General features: G+C 41.9%; 1 protein-coding gene across 6 annotated transcripts in view; it reads left to right on the top strand.

Moving 5' to 3' along the window:
• myo9aa (myosin IXAa) overlaps nucleotides 1-16,645 on the top strand; it is a 339,254-nt gene that overhangs the window by 306,380 nt on the left and 16,229 nt on the right. For all 6 annotated transcript variants that reach the window (XM_059945895.1, XM_059945894.1, XM_059945899.1 and 3 more), the window contains 2 exons: nucleotides 9,078-9,209; nucleotides 12,830-12,953. In XM_059945895.1, the coding sequence (XP_059801878.1) occupies nucleotides 9,078-9,209; nucleotides 12,830-12,953 (256 nt within the window). The remainder of the gene's footprint in view (nucleotides 1-9,077; nucleotides 9,210-12,829; nucleotides 12,954-16,645) is intronic.

Here is a 16,645-nt window from a genome sequence, read left to right as displayed (position 1 = left end):
CATTTCATTTAGCAATTTATATACCTTCCTCTTTAAAACAACCTACCAACTCATTTTCAAGGATTATACAACTCATTTTCTCAGTATTATTTATTTGTTTTTTTCTTAATTGTACAATATGTCTTCTTTTGAACTTTGGTTGTTTGTCGGTCTTTGTTATTTATAGTTCTCAGTTTATTTTTACAACCTCAGAGTGTAAGGGCATCCACTTAGAACAGAGATGTGGAGAAATTCCTTTAGCCAGAGGGTAGTGAATCAGTAGAATTGATTGCCACAAGTGACTGTAGAGTCCAAGTCATTGGGGATATTTGAAGCTGAGGTGGATAGGTTCTTGATTAATCAGGGCATTTAAGGCTACAGGGAGAAAGCAAAAGAATAGTGTTGAGAGGGGTAATAAATCAGCCAAGCTGAAATGGTGAAACAGATTTAATGGTCTAATTATTTTCAATGTCTTATGGTTTCTCATAAATTCTGTTTTATTTCTTTATTTTCCTGTAAATGCCTGCAAGAAAATGAACCCCAAGGTCTACATATTGTATACATACTTTGATAATAAATTTACTTTGACTTTGCAACACACAAAATGCTGTAGGTGCTCAGCAGGTCAAGCAGCATCTGTGGAAAGGAATAAACAGTAGAAATTTCGGGCTGAGCCCCTTCTTCAGGACTGGAAAGGAAGAGGGAAGGGGGGGAGTGGAAGGAGGGTAGCTGGAAGGTGATGGGTGAAGCCAGGTGGGTGGGAAAGATAAAGGGCTGGAGGGGAAGGAATCTGATAGGAAAGGGGAGTGGACCATAGGAGGAGGGAATCAGAGGGGAAGTAATTGGCAGTTGAGAAAAAGTAAAAGACCAGAGTGAGGAATAGAAGGAGAAGGGAAGGAACTTTTTTTTACCAGGAGGAGAAATCAATATTCATGCCATCAGATTTGAGACTACCTGAACGGAATATAAGGTGTTGTTTCTCCACCCTGAGGGTGACCTCTTCTATGCACAAGAGGAGGCCTTGGGTCAACATATCAGAATGGAAGTGTTTGGCCATCAAGAAGTTCTGCTTTTAGTTGTGTTACGTACCCCATAACTGGGTGTCAGACCAGCAGAGAAAGAAGAATCCGTTGGAGTCTGGTGGTACCAAACTAAAGATGTTTATTAGTAAACTACACAATGCAGTATCAAAAATGCAAATATACATATAAAACAAGTTAGCAATAATAAACCTAAAAGTGTAGGAACAATAATAAGCAATAATAAACAAGCTCTATCGATGTCTAGGGGTAAATGAATTGTCATAGAAAAGTATAAAGTTCAGTTCAGTTCATACATGCTGAGGTGGTTATGGTTGTTGTGGTGTAATCGTTGGGGAGAGAGAGAGAGAGAGCAAGCGAGATGTAACAGCTGCAGCAGGCAAACCTTTTGTGGCTTTCTTACTCCGTCGTATTGTGTGGTCATTCAGCTATGACCCATCTGTTCTTCAGCTAGACCGTTCTTCTGTGGTGGACTCGTCACTCTGGCATGAGTGGCCACACACACAAGTCCACACCTGCCCTGCTGTAACACTGTGAGCTTTATTGACCGATCTCCTGATTTGGTCCTCGAAGCCCCCACCTTCCTGTGGGTTCACAACACTCAGTCAGTGTCCACTGGTGTGTCTGAAGGGTGTCTCCCCAGACCTGTCTTTTATCCCTACTAACGGGGTCTCAGCTATCCATCAACTCTGAATGACTGTGTCCATCAAATCAGGCCACTCCTGCTATCTTCTGAGGAATGTTAACAAGCAAAGTAAAGTCCTTGTAGTGAAAGGTAAATAATCCAGGAAGAGTCAAAATACAATAAATCAACAGTCTCTCTCTCTGTCTTATCTGCAGCAGATGTTCTTGCCTGGGCGTCATCTCTCTCTCAGTAGCAGCATAGCAATAGTTCATAGTTCTCGGGGGGGCAGAAATGGTTAACTCTGCACCCAATTTCCAACAGGTCTGTTCATCACTCATAACAACTGATAGCAGAGGTGCACACAAAGCAGTCCCCGATTTGTGACAGGTCTCACCAATGTAGAGGATGTCACATCAGGATCACCAGACACAATAGACAACCCCCAGCAGATTCACAGGTGAAGTGTTGCCTCACCTGGAAGGAGTGTTTGGGCCCTGATTGGCCATTTGCAGGGATAAGTGCCAGGACGGAGATTAGTGGGGAGGACGAGTGGTCAAGGGAGTCATGGTGGGAGCAATCCCTGTGGAAAGTGGAGAGGGGGGAGGTAAAGATATATTTGGTGGTAAGATCCCTATAGAGATGGTAGAAGCTGCGAAGTATGATGCGTTGGATGTGAAGGCTAATGCGTTGGTAGTTAAGGACAAGAGGAACTCTATCACTGTTAAGGCGATGGAAAGATAGGGTGAGCAGAAACGTCTGGGAAAAGGAAGATATGTGAATGAGGGCAGCATCTCTGATGGAGGAAGCAAAACCCCTTTCTTTGAAGAAAGGAGGACAATCTGATGTCCTAGAAAGTAACAGATGGGGTGGAGCAAATGCGAAAAGGGAACAGTGTTTTTATGGGAGACTGGGTGGAAGAATCAGGATAACTATGGGAATTGGTAGGTTTGTAAAAGATGTCAGTTGACATTTTGATTCCAGAGATGGAGACAGAGAGATCAAGAAAGGAGAGGGAGTTGTCAGAAATGGGCAGTGATTAAGGGCAGGGTGGAAGAGGCAAAGTTGGAGAAACTGAGTTCCCATGGGTGCCTGAAACAGCTATGCAGTCAATATAGCAGAGAAAGAGTTGGGGAGCATTGCTGGGGAAGGATAGGAACATTGTCTTTGACTTTAATATATTCAGTGACTTAACCTCCAGAGTCTCTGAATAAAGAAATTACTCCTCATTTCAGTCCTAAATTCTTTGGCCCATAACAGGAAACGCTGATCCCTTAGTCTAGATATGCCCCAAGGGAAACATCCTCCCCCACATCCTGCCTGCCTTTCTCTGACAGAATGCTCTAGATTACCATATAACCATCACAGCAGAGAAACAGGCCATCTCGGCCCTTCTAGTCCGTGCCGAATGCTTACTCTCACCTGGTCCCACCTACCTGCACTCAGCCCATAACCCTCCATTCCTTTCCTGTCCATATACCTATCCAATTTTTTTTTAAATGACAAAATCGAACCTACCTCTACCACTTCTACTGGAAGCTCGTTCCACACAGCTACCACTCTCTGAGTAAAGAAGTTTTCCCTCTTGTTACCCCTAAACTTTCGCCCCTTAACTCTCAACTCATGTCCTCTTGTTTGAATTTCCCCTACTCTCAATGGAAAAAGCCTATCCATGTCAACTTTATCTATCCCCCTCATAATTTTAAATATTTCTATCAAGTCCCCCCTCAACCTTATACACTCCAAAGGATAAAGACCAAACTTGTTCAACCTTTCTCTGTAACTTAGGTGCTGAAACACAGGTAACATTCTAGTAAATCTCCTCTGTACTCTCTCTGTATGGTTGACATCTTTCCTATAATTCAGTGACCAGAACTGTACACAATACTCCAAATTTGGCCTCACCCATGCCTTGTACAATTTTAACATTACATCCCAACTCCTATACTCAATGCTCTGATTTATAAAGGCTAGCATACCAAAAGCTTTCTTCACCACCCTATTCACATGAGATTCCACCTTCAGGGAACTATGCACCATTATTCCTAGATCACTCTGTTCTACTGCATTCCTCAATGCCCTACCATTTACCAAGTATGTCCTATTTTGATTATTCCTACCAAAATGTATCACCTCACACTTATCAGCATTAAACTCCATCTGCCATCTCTCAGCCCACTCTTCTAACTGGCCTAAATCTCTCTGCAAGCTTTGAAAACCTACTTCATTATCCACAACGCTACCTATCTCAGTATCATCTGCATGCTTACTAATCCAATTTACCACCCCATCATCCAGATCATTAATGTATATGACAAACAACATTGGACCCAGTACAGAAACCTGAGGCACACCACTAGTCACCGGCCTCCAACGTGACAGACAGTTATCCACCACTACTCTCTGGCATCTCCCATCCAGCCACTGTTGAATCCATTTTACTACTTGAATATTAATACCTGAATATTAATACCTAACGATTGAACCTTCCTAACTAACCTTCTGTGTGGAACCTTGTCAAAGACCTTACTGAAGTCCATATAGATAACATCCACTGCTTTACCCTTGTCAACTTTCCTAATAACCTCTTCAAAAAATTCAATAAGATTTGTCAGACATGACCTTCCACGCACAAATCCATGTTGATTGTTCCTAATCAGACCCTGTCTATCCAGATAATTATATATACCATCTCCAAGAATACTTTCCATTAATTTACCCACCACTGACATCAAACTTACAGGCCGATAATTGCTAGGTTTACTCTTAGAACCCTTTTTAAACAATGGAACCACATGAGCAATACGCCAATCCTCTGGCACTATCCCCGTCTCTAATGACATTTGAAATATTTCTGTCAGAGCCACTGCTGTTTCTACACTAACTTCCCTCAAGGTCGTAGGGAATATCCTGTCAGGACCTGGAGATTTATCCACCTTTATATTTTTTAAAAGCAACAGTATTTCCTTTTCTTGAATCATCATAGTTTCCATAACTACCCTACTTGTTTCCCTTACCTTACACAATTCAATATCCTTCTCCTTAGTGAATACCAAAGAAAAGAAATTGTTCAAAAATCTCCCCCATCTCTTTTGGCTCCACACATAGCTGTCCACTCTGATTCTTTAAGGGACCAATTTTATCCCTCACTATCCTTTTGCTATTAATATAACTGTAGAAACCCTTTGGATTTATTTTCACCTTACTTGCCAAAGCAACCTCATATCTTCTTTTAGCTTTTCTAATTTCTTTCTTAAGATTCTTTTTACATTCTTTATATTCCTTGAGCATCTCATTTACTCCATGCTGCCTATACTTATTGTAGTTCTCCCTCTTTTTCCGAACCAAGTTTCCAATATCCCTTGAAAACCATGGCTCTCTCAAACTTTTAACCTTTCCTTTCAACCTAACAGGAACATAAAGATTCTATACCCTCAAAATTTCACCTCATAAATGAACTCCATTTCTCTATTACATCCTTCCCATAAAACAAATTGACCCAATCCACTCCTTCTAAATCCTTTTGCATCTCCTCAAAGTTAGCCTGTCTCCAATCAAAAATCTCAATCCTGGGTGCAGTCCTATCCTTCTCCATAATTATATTGAAACTAATGGCCTTGTGATCATTGGACCCGAAGTGCTCCCCAACACATACCTCCATCACCTGACCTATCTCATTCCCTAACAGAAGATCCAACACTGCCCCTTCTCTAGTTGGTACCTCTATGTATTGCTGCAAAAAACTACCCTGCACACATTTTACAAACTCTAAACCATCCAGCCCTTTTATAGAATGGGCTTCCCAGTCTTTGTGTGGAAAATTAAAATCTCCCACAATCACAACCTTGTGCTTACTACAGATATCTGCTCTCTCCCTACAAATTTGCTCCTCCAATTCTCACTCCCTGTGAGGTGGTCTATAATAAACCCCTACAGGTGTTACTACCCCTTTCCCATTCCTCAATTCCACTCAAATAGTCTCCTTAGACGAGCCCTCTAATCTATCCTGCCAAAGCACCGCTGTAATATTTTCTCTGGCAAGCAGTGCAACACCTCCCCCTTTTGCTCCTCCAATTCTATCACAGCTGAAGCAACAAAATCCAGGAATATTTAGTTGCCAATCACACCCCTCCTGCAACCATGTTTCACTAATAGCTACAACATCATATTTCCAGGTATCAATCCATGCTCTAAGCTCATCCACCTTTCTTACAATGCTCTGAACATTAAAATAGATGCAACTCTCCACCTCTTACTCTCTGTTTATCCCTAATGATGAAAACAACTTTATAATCTTCTTCTTCCTTCTCCCCTACATCGTTGGTCTGTGTGCTCTGTCACCTGCCTATCCTCCCTCACATACTGTAGACTAGCTTTCTCTATTTGTGAACTAACCTCATCTCTCCTAGTCTCTTCAATTTGATTCCCACCCCTCAACCATTCTAGTTTAAAATCTCCCCAGTAGCCTTCACAAATCTCCCCGCCAGGATATTGGTCCCCCTAGGATTCAAGTGCAACCTGTCCTTTTTGTACAGGTCACACCTGCTCCAAAAGAGGTCCCAGTGATACAGAAACTTGAATCCCTGCCCCCTGCTCCAATCCCTCAGCCACGCATTTATCCTCCACCTCATTCCATTCCTACTCTCACTGTCACGTGGTACAGGCAGTAATCCCGAGATTACTACCTTTGTGGTCCTTCTTCTGAACTCCCTTCCTAACTCCCTATATTCTCCTTTCAGGACCTCTTCCCTTTTCCTACTTATGTCATTGGTACCTACATGTACCACAATCTCTGGCTCCTGAACCTCCCACTTCAGGATATCTTGGACGTGATCAGAAACATCCTGGACCCTGGCACCAGGGAGACAAACTACAGACAGACAGACATACTTTATTGATCCCAAGGGAAATTGGGTTTCGTTATTGCTGCACCAACCAAGAATAGCGAAGAAATATAGCAATATAAAACCATAAATAATTATATAATAATAAGTTAATCATGCCAAGTGGAAATAAGTCCACGACCAGCCTATTGGCTCAGGGTGTCTGACACTCCGAGGGAGGAGTTGTAAAGTTTGATGGCCACAGACAGGAATGACTTCCTATGACGCTTAGTGTTACATCTCGGTGGAATGAGTCTCTGGCTGAATGTACTCCTGTGCCTAACCAGTACATGATGGAGTGGATGGGAGACATTGTCCAAAATGGCATGCAACTTGGACAGCATCCTCTTCAGACACCACTGTCAGAAAGTCCAGTTCCACTCCTTCAACATCACTGGCCTTGCGAATGAGTTTGTTGATTCTGTTGGTGTCTGCTACCCTCAGCCTGCTGCCCCAGCACACAACAGCAAACATGATAGCACTGGCCATCACAGCCTTGTAGAACATCCTCAGCATCGTCCGGCAGATGTTAAAGGACCTCAGTCTCCTCAGGAAATAGAGACAGCTCTGACCCTTCTTGTAGACAGCCTCAGTGTTCTTTGACCAGTCCAGTTTATTGTCCATTCATATCCCCAGGTATTTATAATCCTCCACCATGTCCACACTGACCCCTTGGATGGAAACAGGGGTCACCGGTGCCTTACCCCTCCTCAGATCCACCACCAGCTCCTTAGTCTTTTTCACATTAAGATGCAGATGATACTGCTCGCACCATGTGACAAAGTTTCCCACCATCGCCCTGTACTCAGCCTCATCTCCCTTGCTGGTGCATCCAACTATGGCAGAGTCATCAGAAAACTTCTGAAGATGGCAAGACTCTGTGTTGTAGTTGAAGTCCGAGGTGTAGATGGTGAAGAGAAAGGGAGACAGGACAGTCCCCTGTGGAGCCCCAGTGCTGCTGACCACTCTGTCTGACACACAGTGTTGCAAGCACACGTACTGTGGTCTGCCAGTCAGGTAGTCAATAATCTATGACACCAGGGAAGCATCCACCTGCATCACTGTCAGCTTCTCACCCAGCAGAGCAGGGTGGATGATGTTGAACGCACTGGAGAAGTCAAAAAACATGATCCTCACAGTGCTTGCCAGCTTGTCCAGGTGGGTGTAGACATGGTTCAGCAGGTAGATGATGGCATCCTCAACTCCTAGTCGGGGATGATAGGTGAACTGGAGAGGGTCTAAGTGTGGCCTAACCATAGGCTGGAGCTGCTCTAGAACAAGTCTGTCCAGGGTCTTCATGATGTGGGAGGTCAATGCCAATGGTCTGTAGTCATTGGAGCCATTGGGGCGCGGCGTCTTTGGTACAGGAACGAGGTAGGTCTCCCGACTGCTTCCACAGAATCGCCTATCTGATCCCCTAACTATCGAGTCCCCTATTACTACTGCCTTCCTCTTCCTTTCCTTACCCTTCTATGCTACAAGGCTGGACTTTGTGCCAGAGGCACGGCCACTGTTGCTTGCCCCAGGTAGGCTGTACCCAGACAAGAGTACTTATTGTCAAGGGGTACAGCCACTGGGGTACTCTCTAGTACCTGACTCTTCCCCTTCCCCCTCCTAACCATGACCCATTTGTCTGCCTCCCGTGGCTCCGGTGTGACCATCTGCCTGTAACTCCTCTCTGTATAGAGTGCAGCACTGAATCGCAGAACAGCATAAGAGACTGAACAGCCAACAATTAGTAATACAGAAACATGAGGTGTATGTTGAATTTTTAATGTTTTAATATTTCATTTATAAGATATGTTATATGAATTTCTTTGAAAAACATTCTGTTGGGGACTTTGAGAAGCATCCAAAAATGTAACGCCTTGGATAGACAACAAAACTGGGGATTGGTTTTGTCTGTCAAAGCCAAGGGTCCTCTGGAAATGACCCACGTTACCAGCTGACATCAGGAGAAGTGATGCCACAGTTAGTGATCCTAGATCCTTGTGAGTGTCCCCTGAATGTAGCAGTAAGAGGTGTCATTGTGCAGAGAGTAAAAAATCCCAGGTCTTCCAGATAAATGGTGGCTGACAGAAAATCCCTTTTCATGTAAAAATGCTTTGTATAACTTAGTTGATTTATTGTGATATAGACAGTCCAATAGTTGTGGCTGACATGAAGTATGTTTGTTTCAAATATACCTTGCACTTATTTGCCAAACTATTTGCAGTTTATTCAGACACTGATGTGTGAGATCTCTCATTGGGCTGCTGAATCTGGGGCTTTGAAAGTGTGGTGGCTTAGTTGCTATTCAGACCTGACTTTTTAATTCTCAGCTCTAGTCTAGCAACTGCAGTGTGTTCTGGAATACCACTTAGTTATGGGACCAACTGAAGATGGTGAAATATATTCTATATTTCTGTTGGCAATTGACATGAAAATTTTGCACAGAAATTTACTCAAGTCTATCTGTAGTAAACTTGTTCTGGTAATGCACAACTTGAAGGAATGAATAATTTTCATAATTCTTACTTCTTTTCCACACTCTGTTTTTGTGCTGCTTTCTAGAATTGCCCTGCAAGAAGAGACCAATCGGATGTCCTCAAATGCATTGGCCATTGTCTTTGCTCCATGTATTATTCGATGTCCAGATACTACAGACCCATTACAAAGCGTTCAAGATATTTCAAAAACAACTGCGTAAGATTACTTCCGTTTCTTAGCATTAAAGTTTGATATATAAAGAATGATAGTAATGCAGCACTGAGGACATGAAAGCTTGTGATTGGAGAAAAGTTTAGTCTGCTTGTTCTTGGGTTTTCACATTACAATGAAAACTAATTAGACTTCAGCTAAATCTTTAACATTCAGTATAGTTTTGTCAAACATCATTTCCCTTTCAAAACATTTTGATTTTGTCTCGTAACATCTTGTACACAATGATCAGAGGTAAGAGACATAGACAGAGTGGACAGCCAGCACCTTATTCCCAGAGCAGCAATGGCTAATGTGAGGGATCCTAATTTTAAGGTTATTGGAGAAAAGTATGGGGAGAAATATCTGAGGTAGATTTTTTACACAGAGAATGGTAAGTCTGTGGAACACAATGTCAGGGGTGATGGTAGAGGCAGATACATTAGGGACATTTAAGAGATTCTTAAATGGGCAGATAAATGAAAAGAAAAAGGAGGAAAGGATTAGATCGATTTTGGAGTAGTTTAAAGGGTTGGCACAACATTGTGGGTTGAAGACCCTGTAATGTACTTTTGTATATTTTGTGTACGTGCTCTGTTATCAGATCCAAGTTTGAGTATGTTTAATTCTGTGATGGTCTGAAAGTGCCCTATTATCATTCCCTTTATAATAGAATTGTTCCTAATACTGGTGTAACTCTCTCACCGGGGTCGTATACAAACTTGGCTCGATAGCTAACTCTGCTAATAGCCATATGATTCAGCAGTGAGAAGGCCACCTTTGTAAAGATATATGTCTAGGTCAGTATGATTTGGGATTCAACCAGACAGGAAAGTTGGGGAGTTCTGATTAATGGAACCTTGATTTGAGCAAATGCTGTGCAAGTACTGCCCATGTAGAATTACCGGTTGCCAAGAAATGACAAATCATACACTAGCATAAAAATGATAAAGAAAGTATATTTACCAATTTCAGCTTTATCAAATAGTTATTAAGATAAAGAAAATGAAGAAAGAAAATAAAAGGGCCCCTTACAGTTAGACTAGTCTAAATGTGTACATTACCGTTAGAGATCATCTCTTCCAAAAACTGGATGTGAAAGTTGGACGCTGTTGCCATCACCCTCCACCTGGCCCTAACCCTCCTGGACAAAAAAGACACATACGTTCGAATGCTGTTCATCGAATTCAGTTCGGCATTCAACACAATCATCCCTCAGAAACTGACTGGAAAGCTGAGCCTACTGGGCCTGAACCTCCCTCTGCAACTGGATCCTTGGCTTCCTGACTGGGAAACCTCAGTCAGTCTGGATCAGAAGCAGCATCTCCAACACCATCACACTGAACACGAGGGCCCCCCAGGGCTGTGTGCTCAGTCCACTGCTGTTCGCTGTGCTGACTCATGACTGTGCTGCAAAACACAGTTCAAGCCACATCATCAAGTTTGCTGATGACATGACCGTGGTGGGTCTCATCAGCAAGAACGACAAGTCAGCTTACAGAGAGGAGGTGCAGCTGCTAACGGACTGGTGCAGAGCCAACAACCTGTCTCTGAATGTGAACAAAACAAAAGAAATGGTTGTTGATTTCAGGAGGCTTTGAGCGACCACTCCCCACTGAACATCGACGGCTCCTCGGTAGAGATCGTAAAGAGCACCAAATTTCTTGGTGTTCACATGGCGGAGAGTCTCAACTGGTCCCTCATCACCAGCTCCATAGCAAAGGAAGCCCAGCAGTGTCTCTACTTTCTGCCAAGGCCAAGGAAAGTCCATCTTCCCCCCCCCCCCCCCATCCTCCTCATATTCTACAGGGGTTGTATTGAGAGCATCCTGAGCAGCTGCATCACTGCCTGGTTTGGAAATTGCACCATCTCGGATGGCAAGACCCTGCAATGGATAGTGAGGTCAGCTGAGAAGATCATCGGAGTCTCTCTTCTTGCCACTACCGACATTTATATGCTGCATCTGCAAAGCAAACAGTATCATGAAGGACCCCACGCATCTCTCATACAAACTCTTCTTCCTCCTGCCATGTGGGAAAAGGCACTGAAGCATTCGGGCTCTCACGACCAGACTATGTAACAGTTTCTTCCCCCAAGCCACCAGACTCCTAATACCCAGAGCCTGGACTGACACCAACTTACTGCCCTCTACTGTGCCTATTGTCTTGTTTATTATTTATTGTAATGCCTGCACTGTTTTGTGCACTTTATGCAGTCCTGGGTAGGTCTGTAGTCTAGTGTAGCTTTTATGTAGTTCAGTGTAGATTTTCTACTGTTCCATGTAGCACCATGGTCCTGGAAAACATTGTTTGGTTTTCACTGTGTACTGTACCAGCAGTTATGGTCGAAATGACAATAAAAAGTGACTTGACTTGATATAACCGTTACTCACTGTACTGAATTCTGATCACTAGTCACTGGTAGAACTTCTGATCTTGGACTCCTCTGCTTTAGTGTCTCCCCATCGGGTCGAATTCTTAAGGGCGTCTTGCCAATCTTCTCTTCTCTACAACAACTCCCGGCAAAAGATCACGAAACCCACCCCTATCTGTCACAAATCTCTCTTTATACAGTTCTCTCTGGAACCTTTTCCCGATCCCACCAACCTGATTAGCTAACACCACATTCCTAAACTGAAGAACGTGGCTCCTTATCTTTAGCCGAAACCAAAATATTCTACCAGTGGGACACTCTGCTTTTATAGAAAACTACTAAAGTGAAATACCTCACAGCATAGCAGTAGAACTCTTATAACCAGTGCATAAACTGGTAATGATCCAGCCTGCTGTTCCAGGTTTTCTCTTCTATATTTTTAAATAATGGGATTACATTTATCACCTTCCAATCTGATGGAACCACTCCACAATCTCCAGAAAGGCAACCATGCAGTCTATCGTTGTACTGTGGATTGCGGACCATCAGCCCTGGGGATTTGTCAACTTTCACTCCGATTTATTTCTCCATTGCTGCTCTTTATACTAATGTTCATTTAATTCCTTCTTTCATTTTGACTCTTTGTTCCCCAGGATTTTGGGGAGATATCTGACCCTCCTCTGTGAAGCTAAGCCCGAAAAAATTGTTAAATTGCTGTGCAGTTTATTTCTGAAACTATGGGACCTCATTTTGTCCAGTCTTTTCCTTTTAACTTTTTTCTAGATTTCATGGCCTTCTTTTATGTTCTTTACAAATTTACTCTCATTCTTTGTTCTTTTTGTCTAAAATCAGACTCTTGGGGTTTTTATTTTTTGCAGATTCTAAGTGGATTGATAGAATTTAATCCACAAATATTTGCAATTATGAAATACTCAAATTTTGAGGATACAAGTTTGAAAAGTAATTTAAGAATAAATGAAAATCAGGGCTTTTGCATGCAAAAGTTAAGTTATGAATTCTGATGTTGGTGTGAGATTGGAGGTGGGTTTGCAATAATTGAAGCTGGACTACTGCTTTCTTAAATCATTTAATGTGTGTTTCTGGAAGATGAGAAAGAATTTGGAGAGGTGACCAAAACAAGATTAGTAGAATGGAATTGATTTTATTTCCCATTTTCCAAATGTTCCACACTTGCTTGCTGAGAAATGATTTAAAAATAGATCACTTCAATCACACATTGATCTTCTCCACAGGTGTGTGGAACTGATAATCGTGGAGCAAATGAACAAGTACCGAGCGCGTCTAAAGGACATTAGCAGCCTGGAGTTTGCAGAGAACAAAGCCAAGAATAGGCTGTCACTCATCCGGCACTCAATAGTAAGATGTTTTAACTTGAATTTTATTCTGATCAGTGATATTGCAATGTTGTTTCTTGTTCTTACTGAATTAAATGGAGACTTGTGTTCCATGAAAAGAAACGTAATAATAACTTGCATTTGCTAAGAATTCCAATATTTTTAGAAATCTCATGGACTCACCATGTCTACAACATCTGTTATTCCCTTTGTTTTCATTTTGGCATTCTGAGTAGTAAGCTTCTGTTGCCTTCCACCATTTTTCTAAGTTTAGTGTAATTTTGACAGTTCATTCATGTTATTCAGTATTTTTGGGATCAACAGATAATGATTGATCTCCCAGGTTAGTTCTTGTTATCTGGTGGTTTTTGAGTTTTCATTGTGAGTTTAGGAAAGAGCGTGTTGGTGGAGCATAATGGCTGCTTTGTGATCCTGAAGCAGATATCAATTACCTCTCAGGCTCTATTTGTGCCTATTGCTTCATAATAGTTTGTAATGTGGGATTCTGTCTCAATTTCACTTCATTTGCAGAGCAGTATAAACTTAGCTTGGATAAACATTTGTGTTTGCTACCCATAACACACAGAAGCAGAATTAGGCCATTCAGCCCATTGAGTCTATCCGCATTCCATAATTTATTATAGTTCGCAATTCCATTCTCTTACCGTCTTCCTGTAACCTTTGACACCTTGGCTAAACAACAACCTGTCAATCTCTGCTTTAAATATATTCAATGACTTGGCCTCCAGAAGTCTCTGTGGTGATGAATTCCACGGATTCATTACCTTCTGACTAAAGAAATACCTCCTCATCTCTGTTCTAAATGGATGTTCCTCAATTTTGAGCTTGTGCCATATGGTCCTTGTCTAGACCCACTGTGGGAAACATTTTTCCCATATCCATTCTATCCGGAATTTTCAATATTCGATAGGATTCAATGAGATTCCACCCCTCCACCCCCCCCCCCCCATTCTTCTGTACTCCACTGAGTACAGGCCTAGAGCATTCAAACTCTCCTCATATGTTAACTGGAATCATTCTCATGAACCTCCTCTGGACTCTCTTCTATGCCATCACATCTTAGTTAAAGGGCCTTCTCAATTTCTCAATCTCTTTGGCCCAACTCATCCATGTCAACCAGGATGCCCATACGAGCTGATCCCATTTGCTTGCATTTGGCCCATCTTCCTCTAAACCTTTCCTATCCATGTACCTGTCCAAATTTTCTTTTAAACATTGTAAGTATACCTGTTTTTACACCTTCCTCTGGCAGCTGGGCATATACACTCTGCCTTCTGCATGAAAATGTTAATCCCCTTTAAATCTTCCCTTTTACCTTCAACTTAAGCCCTCTTCTCCACTTGAGGAAAATTTAACCATCCACTTTAACCATGTCCCTCATGATTTTATATACCACTTTTAGGTTCCTTTTAGCCTCTTCTGCTCCAGGCAAAAAAAAGTCCCAACAATCCAGTATCTCCTACAAGACCATAAGATGTAGGAGCGAAATTAGACCATTTGGCCCATCGAGTCTACTATACCATTTCATCATGGCTGATCCATTTTCCCTCTCAGCCCCAATCTTTTGCCTTCTCCCCGTGTCCCTTCATGTGCTGACTAATTAAGAAATATAAGCCACTGCTTTAACTATACATAATAATGGCCTCCACAGCCACCTGTGGCAATGAATTCCACAGATTCACCACTCTCTGGCTAAAGAAATTCCTCCTCATCTCCATTCTAAAAGGATACCCCTGTTCTAAGACTGTGTCTTCTGGTCTTCGACTCTCCCACCGTAAGGAATATCCTCTCCACATCCACTCTATTGAGGCCTTTCAACATTCAATAGTTTCACTGAGGTCACCCCTCAATCTTCAGAATTCCATTGGGTACAGGCCCAGAGCCGTCAAATGATCTTCATATGCTGGAATCATTCCGGGAATCACTTTCATGAACTTCCTTTGAACCCTCTTCAATAACTCAAGTCCTCCAGTCTTGGTAACATCGTTGTGAATTTTCTGCATCCTTTTCAGTGTAGTGACATCCTTTGTTTAGTTAGGTGACCAGAATTGCATCCCAGCTCCAGTACTCAATGCCCTGAATACAAGCAAGCCAAAGGCTGCCTTCACCATCCTTTCTACTTGTGTTCCGCTTTCAGGGAACTTTGTAGCTGGACCTTTGGCTCCTCTGTGTTGTATCTGTCATCTTGGACTTTTGGCAGCTATCAACTGCTTTGTATTTTCTTGATGATGCAAGCTCTCAAGAAAGCAGAAATTATACTTCCGCAGAAAAGCAAATTAAGTTTTAATGCTGCCTTTTCTAAAAGTGTCCCCTCAAAATGCAGAAACAATCCATAAAATATCCAAAAACGCATCCTCAAAGAAGCAAATTTGTAAAACAATTTCTCTTTGGGTATTTTGACTTCTCCATGTTTTACCTTATTTTTCCATTTGGTTTGATTAAAACTTGTCCAAAGCTGTTGGAGAAATGAAGGTTCAATGTTGACTGGCTGAGGTAGTTTGAAGCTGAGAATTTGATCACTTGTGTGTGAGACTGAGCAAAGTTCAGGTATGAAGCTTTTGCAAGCGTAAGCAATATCATAACATTTGATGTGTAATTTCACATTTATGTCCTTATTCATTTTTGATGTGATGTGTATATTCACTTTTCTTCATTTAAGTATCCTTTTTATCTGGTATTGGGATGGCAGAGTGAGGTTCATTTGCGCATGAGTGCAGAAAAGTAAACATGAATTTGTTGATCCATGTATACAATCTCTTTCTTGTTCTGTATTATGTAATAATCAGTGTCTTGTTCTGATGGAAATCACAATATCTGTCTTCATAGTGCTACTTTTTTTCTACCAAATCTCCTAAATCGTGTCAAATCACCCATGACATCACAGTCCTGTTTTGCATATTACTTGTTAATCTGTGTGTCTCTGTTATAGTCGTTTCCGTTGTAAGGTGCACCTAACCTTGAGAGAGTTGATTGTTTATAAAACATACCATGTCTGGTCATGGTAATTTTTTTAAAAAGACTGTATAATAGTAAATCAAAGAAGTTTCAATTTAATAATAGATTTTAAGTCTCCAGCATGTTAGCAGGTAAGGGATTCCTGACAAACATTCCTGTGTCTGAGTTGACCTCAGCTGAAATGGAGTTTGGGAAGCTCCAGTTATTTTCAATGTTTCTGAGTAATGCATGTTTCAAATCGGTGTGAGCTGCCCAGTGACTTGATTGTGCAGATGAGCATTGATAAAGAGGAGTTAAGATAGATACTTTATTGATCCCAAAGGAAATTACAGTGTCACACTAGCATTACAAGTGCATGGATACAAATACTAGAAGTAGAAAGAATAAACAAATAAGTTACCACAAAAAGTCTAACGGGGGGGGGGGGGGTCATTACTTCTCCAGCTCCAGGTTGACTCATTATAGAGCCTAATGGCCAAGGGTAAGAATAACCTCATATAGTGCTCTTTGGAGCAGCGCTGTTGCCTATATAGTGGAAGAGGAAAATAAGTAGGAATGGGAAGGATATAAACTGGAAGTTGCAGGCAGTTTTTTAGGAAAAGCAGAATATTGGGTGGTGAATCTGTGGAATTCATTGCCACAGCCAGCTGTGGAAGCCAAGTCATTGGGTATATTTAAAGTGGAGGTTAATAGGTTCTTGATTAGTCAGGGTGTCAAATATTATGGGGAGAAAGCAGG

This window comes from Hypanus sabinus, chromosome 21, assembly GCF_030144855.1.
Source record: "Hypanus sabinus isolate sHypSab1 chromosome 21, sHypSab1.hap1, whole genome shotgun sequence".
In the NCBI taxonomy this organism is placed as follows: Eukaryota; Metazoa; Chordata; class Chondrichthyes; order Myliobatiformes; family Dasyatidae; genus Hypanus; species Hypanus sabinus.
This window is presented reverse-complemented; position numbering and strand designations above follow the sequence as displayed.